Source organism: Camelus bactrianus, chromosome 18, assembly GCF_048773025.1.
Source record: "Camelus bactrianus isolate YW-2024 breed Bactrian camel chromosome 18, ASM4877302v1, whole genome shotgun sequence".
Taxonomy (NCBI): Eukaryota; Metazoa; Chordata; class Mammalia; order Artiodactyla; family Camelidae; genus Camelus; species Camelus bactrianus.
In genome coordinates, this window is record NC_133556.1 from 4,941,003 (window position 1) to 4,967,956 (window position 26,954).

Sequence of the window (26,954 nt, forward strand, 5' to 3'; positions counted from 1 at the left end):
AGACCTTGTATGAACTAAACAAACCAAAGCTGCAGAGTTTTGTTTTGTTTTTTTAACAAAAGATCTCACTGAATAAGCAATGGACTTTTCTGCAACTATTTTTAAAGATGGAGCTGCGGCGAGGCTGCGGGGAAAATCACAGAGAGCAATCTTTCGAAGGTCACCCAGCACTCTGCGGGGAAGCCAAGGCTGGTGGGGCGCCTCCCGACACCCCAACCGGGGCCCCATCAGAGGCCGGAGGTAGGTTCTGGGTGTGATTCTAGAACACAGCTCCAGCCAGCCATGGTTCTCCTTGCTCAGCAGGGTCCCCAGTCCTGTCCCTTTGGCTGAGGGACTTAGTGATACAGGTCCTGGCTCTCATCCAGGACGTCGCTGACCTCTGTAGCACGCCAGACTGCGTGCTCTCCAAAAGGCGAGGTTGTAACTGTCCCCCCACCTGCTCCACCACCTCCGTGCATTCCTTCCTCCCCCAGGTTTCTGCCTCTGACGCCCACAGATGAGTCTGTGTATCAGTCCACCCCCACATTTGCCCCCCGTGGCCGTGGCACCTGCAGTGGTACTTGTTTACCATGTATACACCAGCGACCCTGTCCCACCCCGGGAACCAAGACCTCAGACCTGGTCCCTGCCCTCCCAGAGCTCCAGGGTGGGGCCAGCGTTCCCAGGAACAAAGTGCTTTCACACACAACCCCGCACCTAATTCCCTGCCCCTTCCAAAGAATCATCTCCAGGGAAACGGAGGCTGAGAGAGGTCAGCGGCTGCATGTGCCCCAGGCGGGGTGCGGACCCGGACCTCTTCTCCCTGGTTCCAGCCTTTCTTACACAATGCAGGGAGCTTCCTCACCCTCCATAAATCTCTGGTCCAGGGGGCGTGGAAGGGTCGGGAACTCTGTGAGGGCATGCCTGGGAGGTGCTGCAATGGGATATTTAGTCAGAACCCGGGTCGGGGGGGTGGGGGGTGGATTTCATTCCAGCTCTTATGCGCCCATAAACCTGACTCTGGGCCTCAGTTGCCTCGGCTGTAGACGGGGTTGATGGTAGTATCAGCATAAGTGGTAGCAGCAGTAACCGTGTCCTGGGTCCTGCGGCACCATTATTTTCCCCAAAGGAGACAAGGAAAGCGAGACTGAGAGAGTAAAATGACTTGCCCAAGGTCATGCACTTGCAAGGATGTGAGTCCCAGCAGCTCCACCTGGGCTGTCTTGCGGGGCTGGTGGGAGAATGTGAGGATGTGGGAGAGGGACCTTGAACCCTTTACCTCTGCTCTCAGCCCTGTGGCGGGGCCTTCCCCTCCCCCCGGAGCCTGGGCGCCCCCTGGTGGTCAGAGCAGCCCCTGCATCTCAGCCTCCTTCCAGGCCCCTCCCGCGGACATGTGGGCCCCTCCCCAGGCTTGAGAAGCAGCAGCTGGGGAGCCCGCTAGGGCAGGTGGAAGCCAGCAAGCCAGGAGGCTAAATCCCAGTCCCACCTCCTCGCCCCCGCTCTGTGACCTCGGTGTTGCTGCTCAGGCAGGAGAAGCCAGAGTGATTAATTTATGTTTTCTTCCTGTTGCATTTCTCCCTTCCGGGTTCCAAGAAGAGAGCAGGCCCCCTGTTCCTCTGCCTCCAGGTCCTTGTGTCAGGTAATCGCTGCTTCCTGGCTTTTATGGTGACGCTGCACTAGTGGGGTTGCCTTGGGCCGGGCCGTCGGGGCTGATGCAGGTGGGAGTGGGTGGGCCGCAGCCCAGCTGTGCCGTGTTTCTAGGAATCCCGTGACGTTGCCTGCTTGGTCACAAAAGCACTTTTCCCTAACCACCGTGAGCACCTGAGGTGGGTGGGCAGGCTTCTGACATCGCCTGCTCTGACCTCCTGAAACTTACAGAGTCATCAGCAACCCTCTCCCAATAGTGTCAAATGGAAAGAAATCCAGACTTAGGAAGAGAGATTTTATTCCAAAGGCTTGACCCGTGGAGACAAGCAACTCAGGTCATCATTAGGAGGCAAAGAAAAGGGATTTTGAGCTCTGTGTCTGGCCTTGTGTTGGTAAACGAGGGAGCGTCCCTGAGTCCTCGTGACGTCCTCCGGAGAAGAGTGGTTCTTCCCAGAACACAAGGGATGTGGGTTCCTTTAACCTCTGCGGTTTTCCAGGAGCTCAGGAAACAGTGAGGACACTGTTGTCCTTTGTGGGTTGAATCTGAAGGTACCAAGAATGCTCACTGCACCCAGGGTGAAATATAAAAATAAGTAGATCACAGGCAATGACCTTTTCCCTAATAAGTGTTAAAATCTGGCCGACATGTGTATGTCGTCACCCTGAGTACAGCTGGTGGTGGTGCTTGTAACAAGGTACCTGCTGGATGATTTGCTACGTCTTTGCCCCCTCGTGCTCAACATGCTAGACCGTCTCCCTGGGAGGCCGGAGCCTGGGGAGGCCTCACGGTTCTTGGCCTGAGGTCATCAGAACCTCACAGCTGTAGTCTGGGCCGGAGTCAGGGAACTCGGCCTCTTCCTTCTTCCCCGGGCCCCAGGCTGGGCACCGGCCAGATTTCAGTCAGGCTCCCCAGGCAGGACATGAAGCAGAGGTACCACCTCCTGAGAGCTGGTGGCTCTTTCCGTGGTTTTTGGCCCCATGCTGGTCATCCACCGGATGGGAAGCCCCAAGAGGCTGGCCTTGCTTTGTTGGTGGCTTCATCCCAGCACAGGGCACGTGGCCTCGTGGATGAAGGTGAGCCCTGACAGCGGCGAGCAGGGATGAGACAAAGAGTGGATGCATACGATAGGGAACAAGGCTGAGAGGTAAGTGGGAGCAGCTCGAACACCGAGCACCCCGACTTCGTGGTAAGGGGTGGAGGGAGGCACTGGGCATTTTAAGCGGGACAGTGAGCTGATCCCACCTCTGTTTAGGGACAGGGGCTGCGGTTTCTGTTTGAGAAAAGATGCAGCACCGGCCACACCCATCCAGCCTCCTCCAGGCTAGGGGTGGCCTGGCGCCCGACAAACATTCGTTGAGAGTCTGGGGGTCTGGGACTGACCGGGAACTCCTGCCCAAGTTGGAGCAGCAGAGTTAGAAGCCAGGCCTAGCCTTCCAATCTGCAGCTGGCTTATGGTACCCCCTGCTGCCCATTCCCAGAAGCACACTGGGGCTTTGGGGAAGAAAATAGAAAGCGAAGGCTGCATCCCCCTGCGAGGCCTTCGGCACCGGCGGCACCGGCACCACCGCGAGGACCACTTGCCACCACGGCCTCCGCGATCCTAACTCACCACTGACTCAGACTTTGAAGTGTGCCCGACGTGCTGATGTTAGACGTCACTGTCCCAGAGACCAGGGAGCAGCCTCCCAGGGGAGGAACCATGCAGGCAGGGCAGACAGACCGATGCAGAAGGATTTGGGGGTCATTCCAGACATAGAGGACGCAGGACTCGCGATGGATTGGGTGCGGGAGGGGGAAAGAGCGAGAATGAAAATCTCCTAGGTGTGGCGCTTGTGCACCTGACGGGTGGGAGAGGAGGTTTCCACGACGGGGAAGGTTCCGGCCCGGAGGACAGGTGGAGAGGAGGAGACTGGAACCCAGTTCTGGACATGTGAGGAGCGAGGTGCCAGAAGAGCGTGTTCCCCGCGGGTCAGGGGCGCTGTCTGAGCCGGAGACAGAGATCATGGGTTGTTCAGAAAGAACCTAAAACCCATGGGACTCGACAGGCTCTTGAAAAGTTCACATCACCTGATGCGAACTTCACCTGGGCGTGTGTGTTTTCCAACTTCTGATGCAGAGGTTGGGCCAGAGATGTGCAACTGCCCTGAGCTTCCAGACTGTCTGCGTCCCCTCTGTGTTGGGGTTGGGGAGACCCACGGGGACCTGCTTGCTCAGAGCTGCCTGGCATAGGCCAGGGCAAAGCTGCCTTCCCCACCTGGGTCCTCCCTCACCTTCTTGCTTCTGGAAAGTGCTGGTTCCAATGGGTCACGTCGGCCTCCTGGAATCTGGACCCCAGCACCTGCGGTTGTCTAAAGGCCTTGGCCAGTGCTTTACCCCAGCGCTCCAGGGGCCCGCGGTGTGCCTGGTGCACCGTTCACCCACAGGCACGTACACACACACCTGCGTGTACGTGCACAAGCATGCATCACAGTGGTAGAAACCCAGGTCTCAGGAGGGAGCAGCTGCCGCCCAGCGCTGAGGAAGAGGCTAGTGCACCCTGGCTCCCTGTTCTCCCCAGAGCCTGCGGGCGGGGGTCCAGCCTGTGGCCTCTGCTCCCTCCCTCCTCCATCTCCCACCCCAGCTCTGTCCCGTGGGGCCTGGGCCACCTGCTCCCCATCACCTGGTGGGGAGGGGGTTCCTGGTGAGCCCTGGTGGGGCTTTCCCCCTTCTGAGCTGCAGTGTCCCCAACACCTGCACATAGTAGGTCAGAAAGATCTCCACTGAGCGAGGCACTTGCTGAGGAACCTCCCCTCACTCATGAGAAGCACCAGTGTCTGTGACACAGATTTGGTCAGAAGCTGCAGACATAGTGGGGCCCCCCGAGGGTCACTCGGCCCCCTTTGGTCACTCCTCCCACTGTTCCTCCAGAATCTTCCATCTTCAGTCTCCACATCAGCCCTCTGCCACGAAGCAGCAAACTGAACAAGAAGCGCATGTGTCCGGGACGTGCTGGCCCCTGGGCAAGGCTCGTGGATGCCGCCAGAGCGTTCTCTGGATGACTACCTGGAAAATGTACCCATTTTCTCTTTTTTATTTAAAAAAAAAATGAATGAAATTGATGTAACATACAATCAATCATTTTCAAGTGAGCCATTCAGTAGCATTCAGTGTATTCAGAAGGCTAAGCCACCACCTCTCTGTAGTTGCAAAACTTTTTCACTGTCCCAGCAGAACACCCACTACCCATCAAATGATCGCTCCCCATTCCTCCCCGCCATGCCCCCAGCCCAGGCGCCTGGGAACCACCCATCTGCTTTCTGTCTCTGTGGATTTGCCTATTCTAGACGCTTCAGATACATGGAATCATAATGCAGGTGTGGCCTTCCGTGACTGGCTTCTTTCACAGAGTGTATTTTCACGGTTCACCCATGGTCTAGAAGGTGTCAGTCCTTTTTCAGGCTGAATCATATTCCACTGTGTGTATGCACCACAGTGGTTTCGTTTGTTCTTCTGTTGATGGGTGTTCCCACCTTTTGGCTACTGTGAACTGTGCTGCTGGGAACGTTCGTGAACAAGTCCCTGAGTATCTGTTTTCAGGTCTTTTAGGCATCTACCTAGGAGGGGAATTGCTGGGTCATACGGTCATTCTATGTTTAACTTTTTGAGGAATCACCAAACTATTTTCCATTTTACTTTCTCACCAGCAATAGATGAGGGTCCCCATTTCTCCACATCCTTGCTCATACTTACTATGTTCTGTTCTGGTTTTCTCATGCTCTATTTTGTCTGTTACAGCCATCCCCGTGGGCGTGCAGTGGTAGCTCGTCGTGGTTCTGATTTGCATTTCCCGGTGACTAATGATATCGAGCATCTTGTCACGTGTTTATTGGCCATTTGTCTGTCTTCTTTGGAGAAATGTCTGCAAGCAAGTCCTTTGCCCATTTTTCATTGGGTGGTTTGTCTTTTAGTGATTGAGTGGTAAGAGCTCACTCTTTATACAAACTGTGCAACACAAAGAAGCTAGAGCTTGGACAGATCAGGCCACTTGCCCAAAGTCTGGGAGTCTGGCCAGAAATCAATCTTCACCTCCTCACCCCACTCCCCGCCTCAGCTGCAATTAGAGTATTTTTGTGGCTGGAGCAGTTGCTGACCTGCGGATGCCTCAGACAAGCTATTAGGGAAGGAAAAGATGAGGAAGAACAAAGGGAGTCCGCTCTTCTGAAAGGACTTCCCAAGGGCAAGCGTCCCAGGGACGCCTTCTGTCCCAGAAGGGGCTGAATATTCTGGGAGCTGATTCCCAACTAGGCTCCTCCAGCTGTGTCAGTGTGAACATGCTTATGCATCTGGTGTGTGCCTGTGTGTTCACGCATGTGCACAGATGTGTGCACCTGCAGGTGCCACAGCTGCCAGGACCCACACCCTCCACATCCTCTCTTTCCCTGTGACGCCCACAGGCTGCAAGGGGAGGAGACTGGGAGCATGGCTGAGCAGGGCTGCCACCTGCTGGTCACACTGGGCTCTGCAGGCAGGTGACCTGCGGGGCTGGACACCTGGTCTCCCCGGTCAGCTGCAGAGGTTGCTGCCTTTAGAGCTCCGGGAAGGACCGTTTCCTCTGGCCCCTGTCACCCCTGTGCCCCGAGGGCCTCCCAGGGAACAGCTGCAGGGGCCTGATAGCCTTCTTGGCACCACGAGCCCCTCTCCAGTCAGATAAAGCCATCAGAATAAATCAGAATTATGTTTTTAAAAGCACAATATAAAATAATAGAATTACAAAGGAAACCAGTTACCAAAATAGCAATGGTAATGTATGTGCTTAGAGAAATAAGATCTGGCGTCAGGTCTAAGAGCAAATGTAATTTTGAAGACACAGTCGGTACAGCTGGCGTTTTGAGAGGCCCACATGGGATACGAGAAAATCTGTGAGGCTCGCTGATGCAGAGTTGCAGGGGCTGCTAACAGCCCTGCCGTCTGGGGCCTGTACTCACTCACGGTGGAAGGCAGTGCCTTGATTTGATTACAGGTTTGTAGAAGTGAAGGTGCAGTTTCTCCCACCCAAGTTCATGAATTCTCTCCATGGATCCCTTGGGGGTTGGACACCCCAGGTTAGGAGCCCCCGGCCCGGATCCTGCCTGGCTGCCCCAGGACCTCCTCAGCCTCTTGTCCTGCTGCCAAGCAGATTCCAGCCCAGTTTGCTCCTTCGGCCCCTGCCACACCTTCCACAGCCTGGCTGCCTCCCCCACCCCCACCCTCTGATCCCCCTCCTCAGCACGAGAGGAGGCATCATCCTCAGAAGGCAGCCTGGGGCTTCCTGGCTTCCCCGCTCTGATGATGAGCAAGGACCAGAGCTGGTTTCCTTCCCCCCCGCCTTTTTTTTAGCTGAAATATAGTTGATTACAGTGTGTTAGTTTCTGGTGGACAGCATAGTGATTCAATTATGTATATATTCTTTTGCATATTCTTTTCCATTATAGGTTATTACAAGATACTGAATATAGCTCCCTGTGCTATACAGTAGGTCCTTGTTGTTTATCTATTTTATATACCATAGTGTGTATCTGCTAATCCCAAATTCCCAATTCATCCCTCCCCTACCTTTCCCCTTTGGTAACCATGAGTTTGTTTTCTACGTCTGTGAGCCTGTTTCAGTTTTGTAAATAAGTTCATTTGTGTCTTTTTTTAGATCCACATATAAATGATATCATATGCTATTTGTCCTTCTCTGTCTGACTGACCTCACTTAGTAAGATGGTCTGCAGGTGCATCCCTGTTGCTGGGAATGGGATTAGCTCATTGTTTTTTATGGCCGAGTAATAGTCCATCATAAAACCTTTTTTAACTTCTGTAAGACAAACACCCGATGACCCCTGTTTTTGCAGAGACGTAGCTCCCCTTACAGCCTGAAACACCACTTTTAAATTCTTCTGGGTGAGTTGAGTTTGTATTTTTTTTAATCCTGGTTCTCTTGAAGGCACGTGAAGAGACAGGGGGCTGTGCATTATGCCAGCAGGGAGTGGTTCTAAAATGACACCTGGAGGGGGAAAGGATATAGCTCAGTGGTAGAGTGCGTGTGTCGTGTGCATGAGGTCCTGGGTTCAATCCCCAGTGCCTCTGTTCAAAAAACAAAAACAAAAACAAATAACTCCAGCATCCAGGTTAGAACCTGCCCTTTAAAAAAAAATGGCGCTTGTCTATGGAGAACACTTTAAAATAAGTCAAGGTAACAACAGCCCCCTCCCCACCACCTTTCTCCAAGGTTACATTTGATCCTCTAACTGGTTATCCAAGGCATGTTTCCTTCCCGCCCCAGACCCCGACACAGCTGGCCCCTAGGTGGGAGGCCAGAGCAAAGGTGTGTGGCAGCATCCACCCCGCGTACCAACGATGCTGAATTCTGAGAAAGCTCCCTAAATGACTGCTCGCTGGAAGTGGCACAGCACGGGTGGGGTCGGGGTCCATTCCCGTCCATGTCCAGCTCCTCAGGGCTTTGCAACTCAAAGTGTGGTCCTGGGACCCGCAGCACCTGTGATCTGCTTAGAAACGTGGAATCACAGGGCCCGCTCCAGCCCTTCTGCCTGAATACATGCTGTTTAACAAGACCTCCAGAGAATCTCACCATGTCCAAGTTCAAAACGCCTAGATGGAGATGGGAGGTTCTCACACTTGATGGTGCACTGGGGTTGCCCCGCTTCCCCAGGAGCTGATTCAGGTGTGGCGTGGGGCCCAAGGATCTGCATTTCCAGGTTCCCAGGAGTGGCTGACATCTTTCTCTGATCAAGAGTCCACCCCAGGGTCTCAGACTTGGCTGCACGTTGCAGCCACCCTGGGGCACCTGGACCCACCTCCGGGAGACCCTCAGGAGTCTGATCGTCTGTGATGCAGCCTGAGTGGCAGTTTGAGAACCAATGGCCCAAACCACTGACCCAGACCCAAGGTCCTAGACAGCGGCTCCATCCCAGCGCACCTGCCGGAGAACAGGATGGGGACGTCCGGGATCTGCTCTTGCTGCTTGCAAGGCCCAAACGTCCGTGTGTAGAAAAGAATTAGACTGGCCGCCCGGCATATGCTTGGCTATATTCAGGGCACGCAAGCTTTATTTGGCAATGGCAGTATTTCATGAGTGAGCAACACAGCAGTGGGAAAGCTGCTTTTAGCACAGAGTCTGAGAGCAAACGATGACAGCCACAGCCCCTGCCCCCGCCCCCGGCCCCAGACAGGCCCGCTTGTCCCCCACTCCTGCACCGCTGGACGGGGCCTCAGTGTGGTCTCCCTCTGCACCCATGACACACTCTCTGCACATGCTCTGCCTCCCCCAGGTTGCTGGGCCAAAGGGAGAGGAGTGGACTGGTCCCCCCACCACCGCCCTGGGCTCCTTCCAGTCCTGCCTCTTCTCAAGGCCACCTGGGAGAAGCTGGAGGGCAGGGGCAAGACCACTGCCGCCTCCCCACAGGGAACCCAAGCCTCCCGGCTTGATTCTTCTTTTCCTGCAAAGTCTTTTCCTCCATGAAAGTTTAACAGGGACTCAGTGAAGAAGGTGCTATTTATAAAGCACTTTGCACTCACATAGCATCAGCCCTGCCCCCGCCCAACCTTCAGCCAACAGTGTACTGGGTGTCCTTAGGATGGGACCCAGTAGCCCAGGGACAGTGCCCACAGGGAGGGGCCAGCTCAGGAGCGTTCGGGGCCATGTGAGAAAGGTCAGATTTCATTTCAGTTCTGTTTCAGGGAACAGCTCAGCAACCAACCAACTGATACAGAGGAAACCACCCGAAATGTCTGTGTGACACCTGTGTGCACTGCACGCCTGCCTCTGTATGTACGACCTTTCATGATGTGGCCTTAAATGAACCGTTTGGGACCTGCCTCCCGGCTCTCTGATGTGAGCAGGGCTCCCTGGGGGAGGGAAACGTGAACCCCAGATGGAAGGCAAATGAGCCAATAGGGGAGAAACAGGCGAGGGGTCGCCAGGCACACCTAGGAGACAGCAGGGACTACGTCCGGTGTCAGTCCCACTTGGGGACTCTTCAAAGGCAAGGGGTGGGGTAGGGCTGATGGGGAAGGGCTGACGGCAGTGGCTGCACTGTACAGATGGACGGATGGCTGGGGGGTGTGACTGGTGGGGGGCTTGTGGAGGTGGCTGGACTGTACAGATGGACGGCAGGCCAGGGCAGATGGCCCTGCGTGTGCGAACCCCTCCTGCTGGGCAGTGGGCACCACCCTGCCCCACCCTGCCCGGAGTGCCCAGTCGGCAGTCCATTAACACTGAAACGGGGTAGGAGGTGCTCACACTGTGTATGTTTTGACAGATTTGTAGAGTGGGGGCAGCAACCCATGGTTCTCTCTGACGACTTCCAGGTACTCAGAGGGCGTCTCCAGCATGAAGGGCCCGCAGCACATCTGGCAGCAGCACCTGACCCCAGTGGGTGGCTCCGGGTTCTTGTCAGACATGGGGGAAAAGTCAAAATCAGCCACCTATGGTAAACAAAACCCCACGGGTCAATCACCCGCCCACCAGGAGCCTCGTCAGGTGCGCTCCCGGGCTCAGGTGCCCGGCGAGGTGGCCTTACGAGCTCAGCTGCCCGGCAGCAGCGTGCACAGAAACGTTGTTCCGGCGCCGCAAAGCGCCTCCCTGTGCCTTTGGCTTTTCCGCTCCTGGGGCCTCTCCCTCTTTTGTAGGGAGAGTATTGAAGGTAGCCCTCTCCCTCACCTTCATGGGCACAGCTGCCCAGCAGGGAGCGAGCACAGAAGGAGGTAAGTTGTGTAGGAAGCAGCCAAGTCAACAATCGAGCCCCATTTACAGATGCCTCTCGGGCACATCACCCCCGCCCCAGGGCCTTGCTCTGACATCCAGACCACCTCCAGGACCTCTGGCCCAGCCCCTGTGCCCTCGCCACAGATCCTGTCCTGTCAGGGACCAGGAGTCCAGCCCCCACCCCACAAAACACCCACCTCCACCATGTCCTTCTGATGAGCGGCATTCCGCAGGGTCATGTACATGATGAAGGCCAGCATCATGGTGATAAGCGTGGCACAAGGGAAAGCGAAGACAGCTGGCTGGATGCCTGGGAGTGAGAGAGGGTGAAGTCACGAGCCTGGGTAGTTGGTGCTGAATGCTAGCTCTCCAGAGGCGGCGGCACAGGGGAGACAACACTCAGTTCACCAGAGCTTTTTTTCCCTTGTGTACATGCATCCTAACCAGGAAACCCAATAGGTAGATAAAGGATTTGGCAAAAACCAAGTTGGGGCGTGAGGGGTTTTAAAGTTTTACTTGATAGCAACTCTCAAGAGATGCAACAAAATTCCTCACCCCAAGTGTAGGCTGGACTTACGGTGCCTTGTTCCTAATGAACACACAGGACAGAGTGAGGACGTACGACTTCCTAATCTAGGCCGTGAAAGACCTAGCAGCTGCCTCCTCGTGGGTGCCCCGCGCGGGGGAAGGGAGCCAAGCTGTGAGGACACCCACGCAGCCCTGTGACCTGTCATAGCTTTCCAGCTTCTGGCAGCTCTGGGCTCACTTCCTGATCCTGTGGCCAAGAAGCCACATGGCAGGGCAGGAAGAGCTCAGTGTCTGGATTAGAGTCCTGGGTTCAAATCCTGGCTCTGACCAGGTGACCTGAGGGTAACACTGATCCACGAGGCTGCCACAGGGGTGTGTGCAGATGAGGGGAGAGAAGGCGCCAGGTGCAAGGCAGGTGATCAGCAAGTGCGGTTCCTTCTCCCTCTTCCCCCACCCTCCTGCTAGAGGCGCCACCACACACCATGAGGACCTGTTTCCCAAGGAAAGGCAGCCTTGATTACCTGTTGTGCTGTCCTCTCCAAGGAATTGCAGAGGGATCCCAGGCCCTCAGTGCCCAGGAGGTGCTGGGGGAGGCCAGGCCCAAGGCCCCCAGTGACGCCTGCAGGTCACAGAGTCTGCCTGGCCCACAGGGTCAGCCAGGGCCCAGAGAGGAATGTGACATCTGCCCAAGGGCTCAGATGGACTGGGGAGACTGGAGGTGACAGTGACGTACCTGGTGTACTTACACAGCCACCCTGGGGACAAGGGCAGCTGGCAGGGTTTCCCCTTTTGTTCTGTATAGGGTGGGACCTGACTGGGCACCTGAAAAGACCATCCCTTAGGGTACTGAGACTCTGTTTCCTCCTCTACATAAGAAAGCCCTTTTCTGGGGTCACAGAAGGGGCCTCCCCAGGAAATGAAGGGTAGGACCTAACGCTGTCATCAGCCAATCCCATGGCTGTAAGCCGGTGGCAGCACCTCACGATGGTCTGGGGAAGGGAATTCTGGGGGTGACAGCTGAGCACCTGATGAATGAGGGGCCTTACTGCGCAATTTCTGAGCAGCTCACACTCCCCGAGAGACTCACAGCAGCCCTGTGAGTCCAGCTCAGTCACCGTAGGAGACGCTTGTTTTAGTGGTAGCAGCAACAGTGCCGAGATGGAGGGATGGGTGGGGGTGATGGCTCATTTAGTGCGAGGACAAGTGTGGCAGTGGTAATGTGGAAGGGACACTGACAGGATGATGGCAACAAGAGAGCTGAAGCTGGGACGCCGCTGGGGCAGCACAGCATGAATGGCATTGGCCCGAATGGTTGGTGCAGGGGCTGGTGGCAGGGGTGTTAACAGCCGTGCTGCTGGTGGTAAGGTGGTAGCAACGTCAACGCTGTCTCTGGCTCTTGAAGGCGCTGGAGTGTCTGTCTGTAGCAGGTGGCGATGGTGGCGACGGTGCAGGGCAGGTTGGCTGGCAGTAGTTAAGTTGGCTGCTGTTACTGCTAGTGGTGCTGGTGTTGAGGGTGGTGCTGGGGGAGCTGAGGGGTGCAGGTGCTGGGGCGCGAGAGCCGGTTGTTGATGGCACCAGCAGTTTGGGGGTGGTGCCGTGGGTGGTCAGACAGTGGTGTGGGTTGGGGCCCGTAGGGTTAGTGATGGTGCTAGCGCTGGTGGGGTCGGGTGTTGAGGTCATCGGTAGAGGTGGCCGGTGGCAGCACGCTGGTGGTGGTGGCAGGGCTGACTGGCTTTTGCTGCCTTTGTGGGGAGCAGAGGCAAGAGTCACTTACTGGAGGGCCACACCTGGATCTTGTGGTACTGATGCGTCTTGCTGATGGCGTTCTCGGCCCGGATGCTGAAGCAGTAGTCGCCAGGATCCCTGAAGATGTGGGTCAGGTTGTAAGCCGTGCTGTCCACTGACACCGGGTGGCACTCCCCTTCCTCCAGCGGGAGGCACTCGGGCTTGAGGCGCCAGCACACGTTCAGAGGGGGGCTGCAGGGAAACGGGGGTGTTTTGTTTCAGAAATGGCTCGGCAAGGAGTGTGAGTACAGACCAAGTCCAAGAAAGGCCAGGCGGTCATGAACTTCAGTGTCCTTTCCAGGACAGAACACCCAGCTGCTCTGGCCTCTGCTTCACACCCTCCAGACTGCAGACCACAATGGGACCCAAAAGATGGCCCTGGACCCCAAGGGGACGCCAGGCCAGTGAAGCAAACAGGAACATGCACAGACTGCTGGACGAGGCAGAACGAGTGCTCCAGTGACACACATGGTGTGCTGTGGAAGCACAGGGGACGGGTGAACATGTTCTTAATGAGGAGTCAGGGAGGGCTTCCTGGAGGAGGTGGCATTTGAGTAGGGTCTGAAAGGATAAGTAAGCTTTAGATGGGTTTGAAGGGGTTATCCATCTGCTACAGCATAGGCTCAGAATCTGGAAAACGCAGGTCCATCTAAGGAGTTCCAAGCGAGCATTCCTGTGTTACACAACCCCAGACCACAGTAAAACGCCCACTCAGCATCCAGGTCTGCCAAACACAGTGGCTTTCCACCCGCTCTCCGGGTACTAAGCTCTTGCATCCAAAGCCCCCTGAAAGCTTCAGAAGCCATCTCCAGCCCTTTGGCTCGTCTTCCTCTTCCTTGGCCACTCTGTCCCCTCCTGGTCTAGCTTTGGTTCCTTCTGACGTGTCCCCATGTCAGAGGATTGAGTGGGGTTGGTCCTTTCCACTAGAGTCCTTGAGGGCTGGGCCCTGACCACAGTTTTTCTGCAGCTCCATCCATCCCAGTGGCCCCAGAGAGAGGCTCCCTTGTAGGGAGAACACACCAGCATCTCTGTGTCTTATCAGTTACCACAAACTCAGACTAATGGTGGTCTTGGCAGGAGCAGGGACAGGCGCCACCCGAGATGGCTTGCTTTCCATGGGGATGGCCAGGTTACATATGGAAGGCTCTTCACAGGAGAGGTCCCTCACCTGCCTTTGCCTCAATGCCCACATGGCAGACAGCCCAAGGCCAGCTCCCTCCCCCGGACCCTGGGAATGAAGCCATGCCCATGACTCTTCCATGGCATGGTCAAGGGTGGTCCCATCCCTCTGTGGGCTCCCCAACCTGGGGCCCCTCAGGGATGGAGCAAGGTCAGAAGCCTCTGATGGGTGGTGTGGGCGGGACCATAGGCCACGCACAGTGTACTCTGGGCTTCACTTACCTCCCCAGGAAGTCCAAGGTCACGATCATCTTTTGGAAGGTCTGAATTAAGGTGGGTCCCGAGACTTGGATACCTTGAAGGGTTTCTGAAAGGCAGAGAAGACCTTGTTATACCTGGTGGCTGACGACAGCTGTCTCAGGGTTCCCGGGGCCCCGAGGCTGTGTGACCGCCACCCTGTCCTCCTCCTGCTTCTCCCCAAGGGCAGGTCACAGGTCACATTCAGGGCATGCCTTCCTGTCAGGAGCAGGTGCTGGAGCCGCTCAGAGTGAGGAAGCAGCAGGGCTCTGGCATGCAGGAGCCGGGGGGCTGGCTCAGGATAGCCCCCTCATCCCCCGTCATCTGTGCTGCGTGGGAGTGAGGGGAAGCAGCACCCCATTACCACACACTGCAGCACAACCGAGAAGCCTGCTGTAGCTACCCCCGCACCCCTCTCACCAAAGCCAGGAGAGGTGGGTCGGGGTGTCCCCTCCCTGTGCAGCAGACGGAGGCCATCCCAGCCCCAACAGGATGGTTCTTGACTGGCGGCCGAGGTAGCCAGGGAACAAGGAGTGATGGGGATGCACCAACTCACAGCACAGGGCCCAGACACTGGCTCTGGCTCTGGGTTCAAATCCCATCTCTGCCACTTGGTGGCCACCTGACTTCCTCTGTGGTCTTCAGTGCCCTCTTAGAAACTGGGTAATGACAGACCAATCAGGGGGCTTCCAGGGGAACAGAAGAGAGGCTGTGCATCTGAGCTCAGCCCAGTGCCCCACTGGAGCCCCTCTGGTCTGTGTGTGACCCAGCCCTGGAAGGAGCGGTACCCAGGGTTCCCCGAGGGGCCAAACGCCCAACCCACACCAACCTCCAGAGACCCACCCTGCAGCTTCAGTGAGGCCGAAAAGTCGCCTGTCTTCTGCACGATCCTTTTCCCAGCATCCAGCGTTGCCTGCTCCCACTCCGCCACCACCTTGACCTTCACAGTGAAGGATCCAATGATGGAATAGTTATAATAGACTGTAGCATCTTCTGTTACCATCTGGGTGCTGTAAGGTGAAAGGGAGGACAGAGATGACAGAAGTGACTCATGTGGCTTCTTAGAGTCAGGGGTAGCTGTACAGTCAGCTACCAATGCCACGGGAGCAAAAATGTCATCAGGGCAGCAGTCCCCAGAGCCGGCCAGGGCACGAGGTCAGCTGGGCCTGAGTAGAGTGGCTGCTGGTCATCTTTGTACGCGTAAGTTACAGGTGGGAGAACTCCTGGCAACAGGTCCCTGTGACCTGCCAGGAAGTGCTCGGCTCCCCCCAGCCAGGAACACGGGAAAGGCTACATGTTAGACAGGGAAGATCTGGGGAGGGGAGAAGTATAAACTTTGGAGTTAAGACACAACGGGCCTTGAATCTCAGCTCTAGATTTCCTATCTACATCACTCTGGCTTACTTTTCTCATCTGTAAAACAGGAAGAATTAGACCTCCATCACAGGTTACTATATAACATATTAAGTGTGTAATACGCTTCTTCCCTACAATTACCTGAATCTCTTCAAAAGGAAGTCTAGTAGGAATAAAGTATTCTTGTTGATTTGCTGATGCTCTTTATACATGAAGTTTATCTGACCTTTACCTATTCTGTATCTTCCAAATATTTTCTTCCAGTCTAATCTTTATATTTTGGTTTGATTTACTTCTTTCATACTCAAATTTTAAATCTGATGATGCCAAATTTGGCATTTTTTCCTTCATAGTTTCTGCATTTTATTTTTATTCTTTGAAATGCCTTCCTCACTGCCCGACTATTCAGTTGCAGGTGATCATCTACATTTCAATCTAGTCCTGGTTCATTACGTTTGCTATTTTAGATCTATCTGGAATAGCTTTTGTTAGGGATCAGATTGTTCTGTTAGGGATCAGATTTTTCCCCAGTTAACCAACTATCCCAGTACTGTTTATTAAATAATCTATCTTTATTCACTGGCTGGAGATACCACTGATATTATATATTACATGTGTATATAAACTTAGGTTTGTTTCTGCTTTTTCTATTCTCTTCCATTGAGCTACCTTTTCTTGCTGAAATTATTTGTAGCTTTTAAAATACATTTATGTATGAATTTCTAGACCCTTTTCCCATCCCCGTTCATCATCATTCTGCTTTTTTCATCATTTCTTTTTCTTCTGACAATATCGAGAAATTCTTTCTTCATTTTTAAAAGTCTTTTTAAGGTTCTCAGTACAACTTGTGGTTTTATTCATATAAATCCTACAATTTTAGGCTAACTTTATTCTCTCAGTTTTTATGTTTTATAGCTATTATGAAAGGTTTTTTTGATTGCCATTATATGGAGAAACCAGGAGTCTTTGTTCTGTAACCAGCCATATTACTAATATCTCTTTTTAGTTCTAAGGTTTTTCAGTTGAGTCTCTTGTGTTTTCCAGGCAAACAGTACTGTTCTGCGTATATGATGATTCTTGTCCCCTCCTTTACAATAGCTGTATTTCGTTGGCTAGTCAAACATGTCCAATTGCAATAGAGACAGTGAATAGTCTTTAACATGAAAATAAATGCTGCTGATCAGTAAGGAGACTGTCCCCTCGCTTGAGACAGATGAACCTTATGTTATAAAACTACATATACATGAAACGTAACTATATACACATATATAACATGGTTATACATGGTTATGTGTATATGTTTGATAGCTATATATGGTTACGTATGTATGGTTTATGGTTATATACGGTTTTATAACAATATACACATATATATGTATGTATATACATTATGGGTAGGTTTATGTTTGTGTATGTATGTATAAAATTATAATTTATACACAAAATTTAGATGACTTGTAGAATCTTTGTCACATTCCAAATATTATTCGTACTGGAATTTTTACTGGATTTGCATTAAATTTACAGCATAATTGGGAGGAAATTGACATCTTTATGACCCCTGGACATGGTGTCCATACTCATTTACTCAAAGCTTTGCCACTTCTCTGTAGCTCTGTCGCTCTCTTCACGCAGAATCTTTCCCATTTCCAGGTAAGCCTGACTGACCGCCACTCCCCGACCTGCAGCCCCTGCTGGCTTGCTCAGAGAGGAGGAATAAGGAGAAATGAGGCCAGACGCCTGAATTCTGCCAAGCACGCATTGTCACACGTGCGTTCGGCTGGCCAGGTCCCTCCAGAGTCAAAGGGAGAAAGATTCTACCCACCTTGACCTGCCTTAAAGGTCACTGGGCTCCAGTGACCCTCTCTGCTAGGGTGCAAGCACCTTGAAGGCAAGTCCCAAGCCTGACTCACACTGGTCCTCATGCACCTCAAGCTCGGCACAGGTGCTCAAGGCATGTTTGGGGTGAGGGAGAGTGGGCGGGTGAAGGTGGGAGAGTACAGAACACTCCGTGTGGGATGACAGGCCCACCAGCCATGGACCAAGGCTTTGGGGCATCAGTGGGATAAGGACATACCCGTCTCCAAAGTCCCAGCTGTAGAGAAACGAGGCGGCCTTGAAGAAGTTGCTGGGGTCGTGGAGGAGGAAGGAAACTTTAAGGACTGTCTTGGTGAGGTAGGAGCTGGGCCAGGGCAGGGAGGTGTTCTGGGTGACGAGGAGGTTCCCCACGAGGAACTCTGGGAGAGAGAGACCAAGGGAGCGTGAGTCCTCCGAGGTGGAGGAGTGATCTCACCTGCCCGCTGTCAGGACAGCTGCAAGAGAGGACCCCCGCAGGTCCCTGAATGTAGAGGCATATGCCCCCCCAAAAAGCATTGCCCCTGCTGCATACCCACGATAAAGACCCACGGCCTGTGCTACACACATAGTTCCTCTCTTGTACCCCTCTCACAGGACCCTGAACTCTCTGGCACAAAGGATGCCCAGAGCCAGCCAGAAGGAAATGCACGGGCTTTGAAAGCCACTCTTAGGAAATACTTCAAAGTATGAGATGAGCCTAGAAAAATGAGCATTTCTCTTGATCGCATCTCCACACCCAGTGTGCTGGGCTGGGCGAGGAAGACTGTTCTGTGCCTCCTTCTCTTAAAAAAAAAGAAATTAAGAGCTGATTTTTTTTTTTTTCACCACAAAAGCAGAAAGTAAGGTGTGTTCAATAAAGCTCATTTGGAAATGGATAAAAAATGGAATGAAAACAAAAGAAACTGCCTATCACTCAAAACACAACCATGGTTGATGTTCTGAAGAACTGCAAAGTATCTATGAGCACATGTTTAAGGGGCACATACATTAAACACAGCTGATCAAGTAGGTTATAGAATTTTGTGTTTGGAGTTTTTAAATTCCCTCAGGCTGTAACACACACTTTGTAAAGGTCATTATTATTCATTATGCAAATTATATCAATATACTTAACCAGTCCCTTTAGAGTTGCATACTTAGCTTAGTCCTGTTTTCTTCTGTTATAAAAACTGCGATGAACATCTTTGTGCAAAAACCATTACCCAGAGGGAGGTTTATTTCCCAAAGATAAATTGTCTAATAGGTTGTAAATACCAAGAAAGCAGGGAGTTCTTGGAAAAAGAAGGGTAGGGAAGGTGGGAGGGAGAAAGGAACGGAGTGGGGAGAGGGAAAGAAAGAGAGAGAAAGAGAGAGAATGAGAAAGAATGGGCCAAAGACTGAAATAGTTTATAACCATCAATATGTATCAATCAGTGGTTCTCCAAACGGTTGTATTCATTTATAGCCCCAGAAAGTGTCCATTTCAGCACAACCCTGCCAGCAGTGGGTATTACCATTTTTTCTGCTCCTTTGTTACCTTGACTGATAGCAGCAAAGGAACCATGAGTCAAATCTGCATTTATGCAGTTATTAGCCAGACTGGATGTTTTCTCAGTGCCAAGGGTCTGAAGGCAAATCAGCAAGCAGGGAAGTTCCTCACCTGTGATGGGGAGGACGAAGAGGCTCCTGGCCACGGGCTGGCACATCCAGCAGTCGGCAGTGGTGACCCAGACGGAGACAGGGAAGTCCCCGGCCGTGTTCCCCACGGCGCGGATGGTGGAGCTGAATGCCTCGTCTGTCTTTCCCGTGAGCAGCAGTGGGGTGTGGAGCCAGTGGAAGCGGTAGAGGTGGGTGCTGGCGGGCAGGACCAGGCTGCCATTGTCGTCAGCCACCAGGCTGGCCGTGATGGTCACCTCTGCCCCGGTGGTGGCGGGACCATCAGCGGTGAGGCGGAGTTCATACAGGTCTAGGAGCCCAGAAAGAGGCTACGTTTCAGGAGGGGGTGTGGCAAGGAGCCCCACTGTCACCCTCTGTACTGGTTTCTACTATTCTCTTTTACAGGTGGAGAAACTGGGGCCCAGGCAGCTCAAGTGACCCACCCAAGGGTCACACAATTAGTTCATTGTCGGGGGAGGGTGTAGCTCAGAGGCAGAGTGCATGCTTAGCATGCACCGAGGTCCTGGGTTCAATCCCCAGCCCCTCCATTAAAATACTTAAGTAAATAAATAAGCCTAATTACTTCCTGCCAAAACAAAAAATTAACAATTAGTTCACTGTCAAGTTGGGATTCAAACCCAGGTCTGACCGACTGCAAACACACGCTCTTTCCAGTGTCCGCAATTTACATTTTCTTCCCATGCCAGCCGAGCGGGACCGAACAGAGCACGTGTATGCTGACCTGCTCAGGCTTCTTAGCTCTGAAGTGACTGCCAAGGCACGTCACAGGTGGCACCACTGTCGCTGCTGCCCAGAAATAGCCCTCATCAGCCACCTCTTTTGGACTAATCTTTCCAGGTCAAACAAAATTCCAATTTGAAACACAAAGCTGAGTCCGGACTAGAGGCCTAACGCCTTGATGGTGGTAGAACAAGCCTCGGGGAGGAGGTTCACTGGGATCCAAGCCAAGCGTCCTTCTCTATTGGTCTCTGTTTCTAAATCTATAAAGTGAGAGGTGCTTCAGCTGCTCTGCCCAACAGGGTAGCCACTAGCCACACGTGGCTACTTAAACTTCGATTTAAAAGAAACAAACTTAAAACCCACTGACTCAGTCGCTGTAGCTGCATTTCAAGGGCTCAACAGCCACGTGCAGCTGAGGATCACCAGAGCAGACAGTGTAGATACAGGAGATCTTCATTGTCCCAGAAAGTTCTATTCAACTGCACTGCTCTGGGTGAACCCCAAGATTCCTGGCAGGGCCAGCGCTGGAGTTTTGTGATTCCAGCTGAGTCAACTCCTCGGGGAACTTGAACTGAAATACTAGGAATACAGCCCTTCCAGGCAACCCAGGAACCCATCTCACGGGCTGCAGGCAGAGACCAGGGCCTGGAGCACATGGAATAGAAGCCAGATAAGAGGCCTTTTAAATAACACTCCTCTCCTGACCCACTCACTGAAGGGAAGACTAACTGTATTTATCTGAAAGTAAAGTATAAAATTTTTTTAAAAAATGGAATAATCAATAGAACCACTGTTACCACACTTGGGCATTTCCTACTATTTTTTTTAAAAATTATGTTCTTACTCTGAAATTATATATTCCATTGTTGTTTCCTTCCATTCTGTATCACAGGAATTCTCCTAAGTCATTTATTCTTCAATTGCTTTAGACTGCTGCAGATTTTGTCATATTAACAAAGTAAGGGTTTAAAAATAAGGTTTGTTTCCATCATGAAAGTAATACACATACATAAAGAATATGAGAAGTGTCCCCTGCCTCCCAAACACAACAGCTGCTGTCACACTGCTGTCCTCCTGGTCCTTTTTCATGCACGGAAGTTTTTAATTTAGTCATAATCACACTCTGCACACAATTCTGAATTACTTTATTCCACACGGCAACACATCAAAAGCATGTCGGCAGTCCCGCTGGTGGGAACTTCAGTATTTGCATGAGGATCCCTCAGGCAGGTCTGTCTTAATTCCCAGCATCCTTCACTCTTGTCAATAGCAGTACCATATGTCTTGGTAACTATTTTCCTGTCATTTGTAATTTTCCTTTGCAGATGAGACTTCTGGAGGGCTGGAGGCTAGAGAATGTCCAGCCTGTGGCAGTGCACATCCGGGTGAAAGAGATGATGCCGAAGGCAGGAGGGGCCGAAAGCCCCCCTCAGCTCATTTCCCTCACTCCCATCCATCTCCCTGGCCACACGCACCCCTTCAGGGGCTTCCGGTACCTCTTAAATGCTGATGGAACCCTGTGACGTTGACCAAGTTTCCACTAAGCAATACAGTAGCCACTAACCTCGTGCTGTTAAGCTTAACTTAATCAAAGTGAATTACTTAAACGTCATTCATACGAAAAATTCAGTTCCTCCACTGCACCAGCCACATTTCAAGTGCTTCACAGCCATCTGTGGCTGGTTGCCACTCTCCTGGACGGCACAGGTACAGAACATTTCCTCCACCACCCAAAGTTCTGTTGGCCAATGGGGCTCTAGATTTCTCCCTTCCCAAACTTACCACTGGCCTAGAACTCTCCATGGGGGTTAAAGGAGCCAGCTGTCCTGAATCAATTCCCAGGCCTCTTCCACTCTAACTCGTTCTCTCCATCATTACTAACATTGCCAACGGTCAGCATTCAGCCCCCTCTGGATGGATTACTGCTCCATCCTGTCCTTGACCCTTGGCCTCTCATCCTGCCCTACTCTCAGCCACCCCAACAACAAGCTTCCAGCACAGTTCATCTGATCATGGGCCAGCCTCAGGATGGATGGTGTTGATTCCCATCCTGGCATGCCCATGCTGTAGCTTTTACCCTTTAACTTTTGCAGTTCCCCCCCTGCCACGTGCTGTGTCCTTCCTAGCCTCAGGACCTTTGCACATGCTGTCCCCCCTGCCTTTCCTTCTTCACCGGTCTGTCTGTGGATATAACCTCTTCCAGGAAGCCTTCCCTGAACCCTTCCCCTCCTCGGTGCTCTCCCAACAGCCCGAGCACACAGCTGTCACAACCCCTGTTGGAATGGTTCCCTCATCTCCCCCAGTGCACTGCAGGCTCCTTGAGGGCAGGGCAGGAGTCAACTCCATCTCCCTCATGCCTAGCCAAGGGCTTGGCACACAGGAGGGGTTCTTCACTGTGCTGCGGAGTGGCATCTGGAGAGAAGGGTGTGGCAAAAGGACCAGCCCACCTGGCACTGCCCCAGGAAACTCTTCACTCAGGTGCTACTGTCTGAACCCTTTCCTTGGGCCCTACCCCACAGCTGGTGGGGGACCCAGAAGTATAGGACATGCCCTGTGCCCTTACAGGCTCACAAGAGATCTGCTGGGCTCAGCAAAACTGGGAGGTAAGTAAGTTTGCCCTCAACTGTGCCCCGTTCGCCTTGCAACCACGCTGCCTGCCCCCACTGGGGACTCTGGCTCCAGCCTTTCCCCTTGCCCACCTCACACATTCCTGGTTCTTAATGCTTTTCCTTGGGGCCATATTTTGGATTATAAAGTCATTTGGGCTAGCCTCACAGTGTCTCAGTCCCAAAGAGAGAATCCCAGACACAAAAGATTCTCCAGGAAAACACAGTGTGTATTTTATACAGAGGGACCCAAGTCCCCAGAGTCCCCCAGGGGATAGTGCTCCTGCCTGGGGCCACAGAGCAAATCTGCACTGCCCCAGGCTGAGTCCCTTTGGCTGCAAGGCAGCATTTGACCAGGCTGCCGCAGAAACAGGTGCTTATACGAGAGGCCACCTCCTCCTTTCTCCCTCTTGCTCCTGCCCACCCTATAGGAAAGAAGCGTGGGCTAGAGCAAGGCTGGCAGGTGGCAGGGACATTTGGCTGCATGCTAATGGCCATCTAGCATCTGCAGCTAGATGGGTGCATGTCAGCACGACGCAGATTCGTTGCCAGGGGAATAGAATCAGGAGGGCAGCCAGCTCAGCTGGGAGGAGGGATGGGGTGGGGGAGGGGCGGGGCTGTGGCTACAGACACTGGCCCAGCTCCTGGGAGCCCCCACCACCTGTCCAGACACTGGAGGCTCCAAGGGCACTTTTCTCAGGCTTGTTTTTAAACAAAACAAAACAGAAAAACGTGTTTCACAGCCCCTGGGTGATGCTGCCTCTCTTCCGCAGGGCCAGAGGTGTCCAGGACATCCAGGCTGAAACAGACCATGAAGGCTTTACCATGTGTGGCTGAAGGAACCAATCCCAGGTCTGGTTCTCTACCCATCCAAACCCATCTCTCCAAGTTCATAAGCCCAAGTGACAAGGCCGTAGAGTACAGAGCTGCCCAGGCAGGGGCTTAGGGGCTCCACAGGTGCCCAGTGCCCCAGACCTGAAAGGGCCAAAGCAAAAAAGCAAAGCAGCAATAGCCACAAAGCAGGCCCCACGGAGGGAAACCCACCAGCAGGCCCCCAGGGCCGCCACCTGGAGCATGCACATCTTCCCTGACTGCACAGCCTGCAGGGCCCCGAACATTCTAGAAAAGGGCTACAACAGCCTTTTCATACTGCACATATAGACAACCCCAAACACTTCCCCAAGGTACCTCTGAAGTCTGACAACATAGCCTGGAACTTATTAATGGTCCAGGACACAGACTCTGACTCCAACGTCGGGTACAGTAAGCACGCCAAGCTGGCAGACCCAGACCCCAGGAAGGGAGGAAGTCCTTCTGAATCTCTTTTTTCCCCTGTCGGTTCTCCCCAACCCCATTCCCAGCTATTCTGATTGCATCATGGGTGCAATAGGCCAGGCTGGGAACCACACAAGACTTTCAAAGAAATAATTCTCCCTGCCCTGGCTTTGGGCGGGGGGCAGGGGGTAGTTTAGACCACATAGATAATTTCTGGACACACGTAAACCTAATAGACAAGAGACCACATTTCTATATGAATTTCTAGGGGAGAGCAGATGATCCTGACCAAGCACAATTCCCACAAAATCCTCTTAATTCATCCCTAAAATTGAAGGGTTTTAGTTTACCTCGTGGCTTTGATTTCACAAGTTTGCATTAAATCTCTTCCTCTCTCTAACATTCTTTTAAAGTAGGGGGCAGGGAGCGGTAATGAAAAATGTTGGATAATGTTTAACACCCACCCAATAGCTACCCACATCCCAACTGTCCCCCGACAACTCTTCAGTCTGGGTCCTTTTTTTTTTTTTTCTTTTGTCGCCAGAATGGGGCAGAAAAGTTGGTGCTGGCGCCTTCGGCGATGAGGAGGTAGGGTGGTAGAAAGTGGACCCGGGGGACGCGGGGTGGGACCCGGCAGAACCAGCTCGGGTCCATTTTGGAATTCATTCTCAGAGAGGAAATGGCAGACTGGCTTCCTGGGCTCTAAAATCGCACTCTTCCCGAAGCCAACACAAGCAGGGTGGAAAGCCTCTCCAGATAAGGCGACATTTTAAGGCAAAAACGCTGCTCTGCTAGCAGCCTGGCCGCGTTCTCCGGGGGCTGTGGCGTGATGAGCGACCCCGGGCGGCTCGGGTCTCCCCGCAGCGTCCTCCCCCAGCCCCAGCGGCCGCAAGGTTCCCAGGCAACGGCATGGATGCGCCGGCCACCGTGCCGTTCCCGGGGCTGGGCCGATCTAGAGGTGGCGGCAGGAACGAGGGGCGCGGGAGACCCCTCAAGTGCCGGGTGACTCCAGGGTGGAGGGACAGAGAGGGCTGTCCGGCGCGGGGCTGGCTGTGCGCCCCTCCGCAGCGCGCCGCAGGGCCCTCCGGGGAGGAGGGAGGTGCGCGCAGGGCGCAGGGCGCCACCTCCGCATCCCCGGCTCCCGGCGAGGCCGCCGGCCCGAGACGGCCCCGAGGCCCCGGGCGCGCTGCGGCTCCAGGAGGGCGGGCGGGCGGCCAGCCCGCGCGGCGCCTTACCTGCGGCCACCCTAGCCGGGGCCAAGGGCAGGAGGCAGGCCAGCCAGAGCATGCGGCTGAGGCGCGGCCAGAGGGCCGGGGCCATGGCGGCGCCAGGAGCAGCCGGAGCGCAGAGACGACGCGGCTCGATTCGGCAGCGGCGGCGGCCGCTCCTGGGGCGCGCGGCGCGGGCTGTGCGGGGAGCAGCGGGCGCGGCGCTCGCTCGTCCTCGCCGCGGGACGCTGTGTCGCTGCGCGCCGCCGCCACCGCCCACAGCCCGCCGCGCCGACCCCTGCCCACGTCAGCAGCGTCGCGCCCCCTCCCCGCGCCCTCCCTCCTTTCGCCGCACCCCGCCTCTCCCCACCATCCTCCCCCTCCTCCCCAGTCCCCGCTCCTGCAGCCTGCGCCCCCTCCCTCCCTCCCCTCGCCGCACCCCTCCTCTCCCCTCGATCCCCACTCCCCTCCCGGGTCCCCGCTCCTTCAGTCTGTGCCCCCTCCCCTCCCCACGTCGGTGCCCGCGCCGGCGGCTCTGACTTAGCGTCCCCAGAGGCGCGCGCACCAATGCGGAACCTCCAACAGGCCCCTTTGGGCTCTTTCTCCAGGTGCCTCGCCCCTTCGTGACGCACACGACTTGGAGATGCGGCTCTTCATTCAAGAAGCACCGAACACCTGCTGTGTGCCAGGCACTGGGCAGTGGGCCTGAGAACACCTCGTGTCCCGGAGAGAGGGGCTTGAGTGCAGGTGCCCAGGTGCAGGAGCTGGGACCGATGCCTTTCTTCAGTTTACTCTCTCTGCATGTGCTGTAAAATGGGACTTGTGCTCATACCTGGGCCCACAGCGACATCGCTGTCACTGATGGCCTTGCGACACTCAGGCAACTGCGACGGAGACCACTCCTTGGACACTCCTTGGCCTAAGCAGACTATCTGCCATAACAGAATAGAGTGTCTTTTCTCCTAGAAGATAGCCTGGCTGATCTTAAAGACTGAACACCGGCAGCCTGGATCCTGGTCCCAGCTCTACCTCTACTGTATACTTGGCAAGGGATCTCCCCCCAGAGGGAGGGGTTTGGATGGCTCCTCCCACCTGGCGGGCACTGATGGGACCACGATTGCAGGACAAGCTGCATGGGAGTGAAGGCACCTTCAGGACAGCTGTGGGGTCCCCTGAGGATGAGCCCCACTGGCATCTCACTGTAATGGAGGCAGGAACAGATTTGAGTGAGTCCCCTTAGGAAAGTTACAAGTGTAACATTATTACATTGAATAGCTACAAGGGCCACAGATAGTCCGTCTCATTGATGTCACAGACGCCACCTGCAAGGCCACCCTGAAGCTGATGTTGATGTGACTGTGACCCCTCTTTGCCTAATTCTCCACAGGTTATCACCCCTCACCCCCAGGAACCCTCCCTCCTCTGGGCTCTCACAGCACCTGTCTTGATGTAAATTCTTGTCGCTGAAAATCTTTCTAAAGCAGGTTAGTCAGTCTCTTGGTCCTAGCAAGCTGGTATAATGAAATCTCCCTTTGGTAAGAGAAGGGCAACAGCCCTAGGGTTAATACTCCTACCATAAATCCTCATTGCCCTGCACGAGAAATCTAACTGGGGAATGGGGGCTACTGAGCTGATAAAAATCTCTCAGCTCTGGAGAGGCTTTTGGGGTTAAATCCTATGGTAGTTTGGAGGGGGCAAAACAGAGTTCAGGGTGATCTCTTTGTGGAATTATCGTGGCTCTGCTAGGGCAGCTGGAAGTTTTCAACCTCAGGACATGCAGTCACCCTGCTGAAACCCACAAGAGACCTCTGGAGGATTTATTAATTCATCATGGGGGAAGGTTCTTATCATAGGATGGAACCCTTATGCCCAGCTTCCAAGAAGCCCAACAGGTGAAGCAAAGGGAAGCAGGGACTCCAGCACACCAGGGGACAGTGGAGGGAGGATGGCTTCTTGGTGGCTCTGGAAGGTGAGGCTGACGCCTTGTGCCCGACCCAGTCCAGGCAGAGACCACCTGTGCAGATTGCTCGTGCCCACCAGAGTGAACATTTTGGGGCTCCCTGAATTCTTTTTAGCTTTCCAGCTGATCCTGCCCTATCCATTCATACAGTATTATTCCAAACAGGGTACACATTTATATGCATGTTTATGAACTGAACCATGTCCCCTGAGAAATTTCAATGTTAAGGCAT

At 53.8% G+C, this 26,954-nt stretch overlaps 1 protein-coding gene across 2 annotated transcripts; it reads right to left on the reverse strand.

Annotated features, from left to right (window-relative positions):
* Window positions 1–9,876: 9,876 nt before the first annotated feature.
* On the reverse strand, window positions 9,877–25,091 carry TMEM130 (transmembrane protein 130). 2 transcript variants are annotated; one of them, XM_074345710.1, is made up of 8 exons: window positions 24,790–25,091; window positions 18,937–19,242; window positions 17,518–17,677; window positions 14,928–15,094; window positions 14,070–14,154; window positions 12,658–12,860; window positions 10,553–10,665; window positions 9,877–10,039 (listed from the first exon to the last, which is right to left on the reverse strand). In XM_074345710.1, exons 1-8 carry the CDS (start codon window positions 24,872–24,874, stop codon window positions 9,887–9,889), a joined length of 1,272 nt encoding a protein of 423 aa, XP_074201811.1. In that variant the 5' UTR covers window positions 24,875–25,091; the 3' UTR covers window positions 9,877–9,886. The 2 variants fall into 2 exon arrangements, with proteins under 2 accessions (XP_074201811.1, XP_074201810.1); XM_074345709.1 differs by having other exon boundaries at window positions 9,877–10,075.
* Window positions 25,092–26,954: the final 1,863 nt, after the last annotated feature.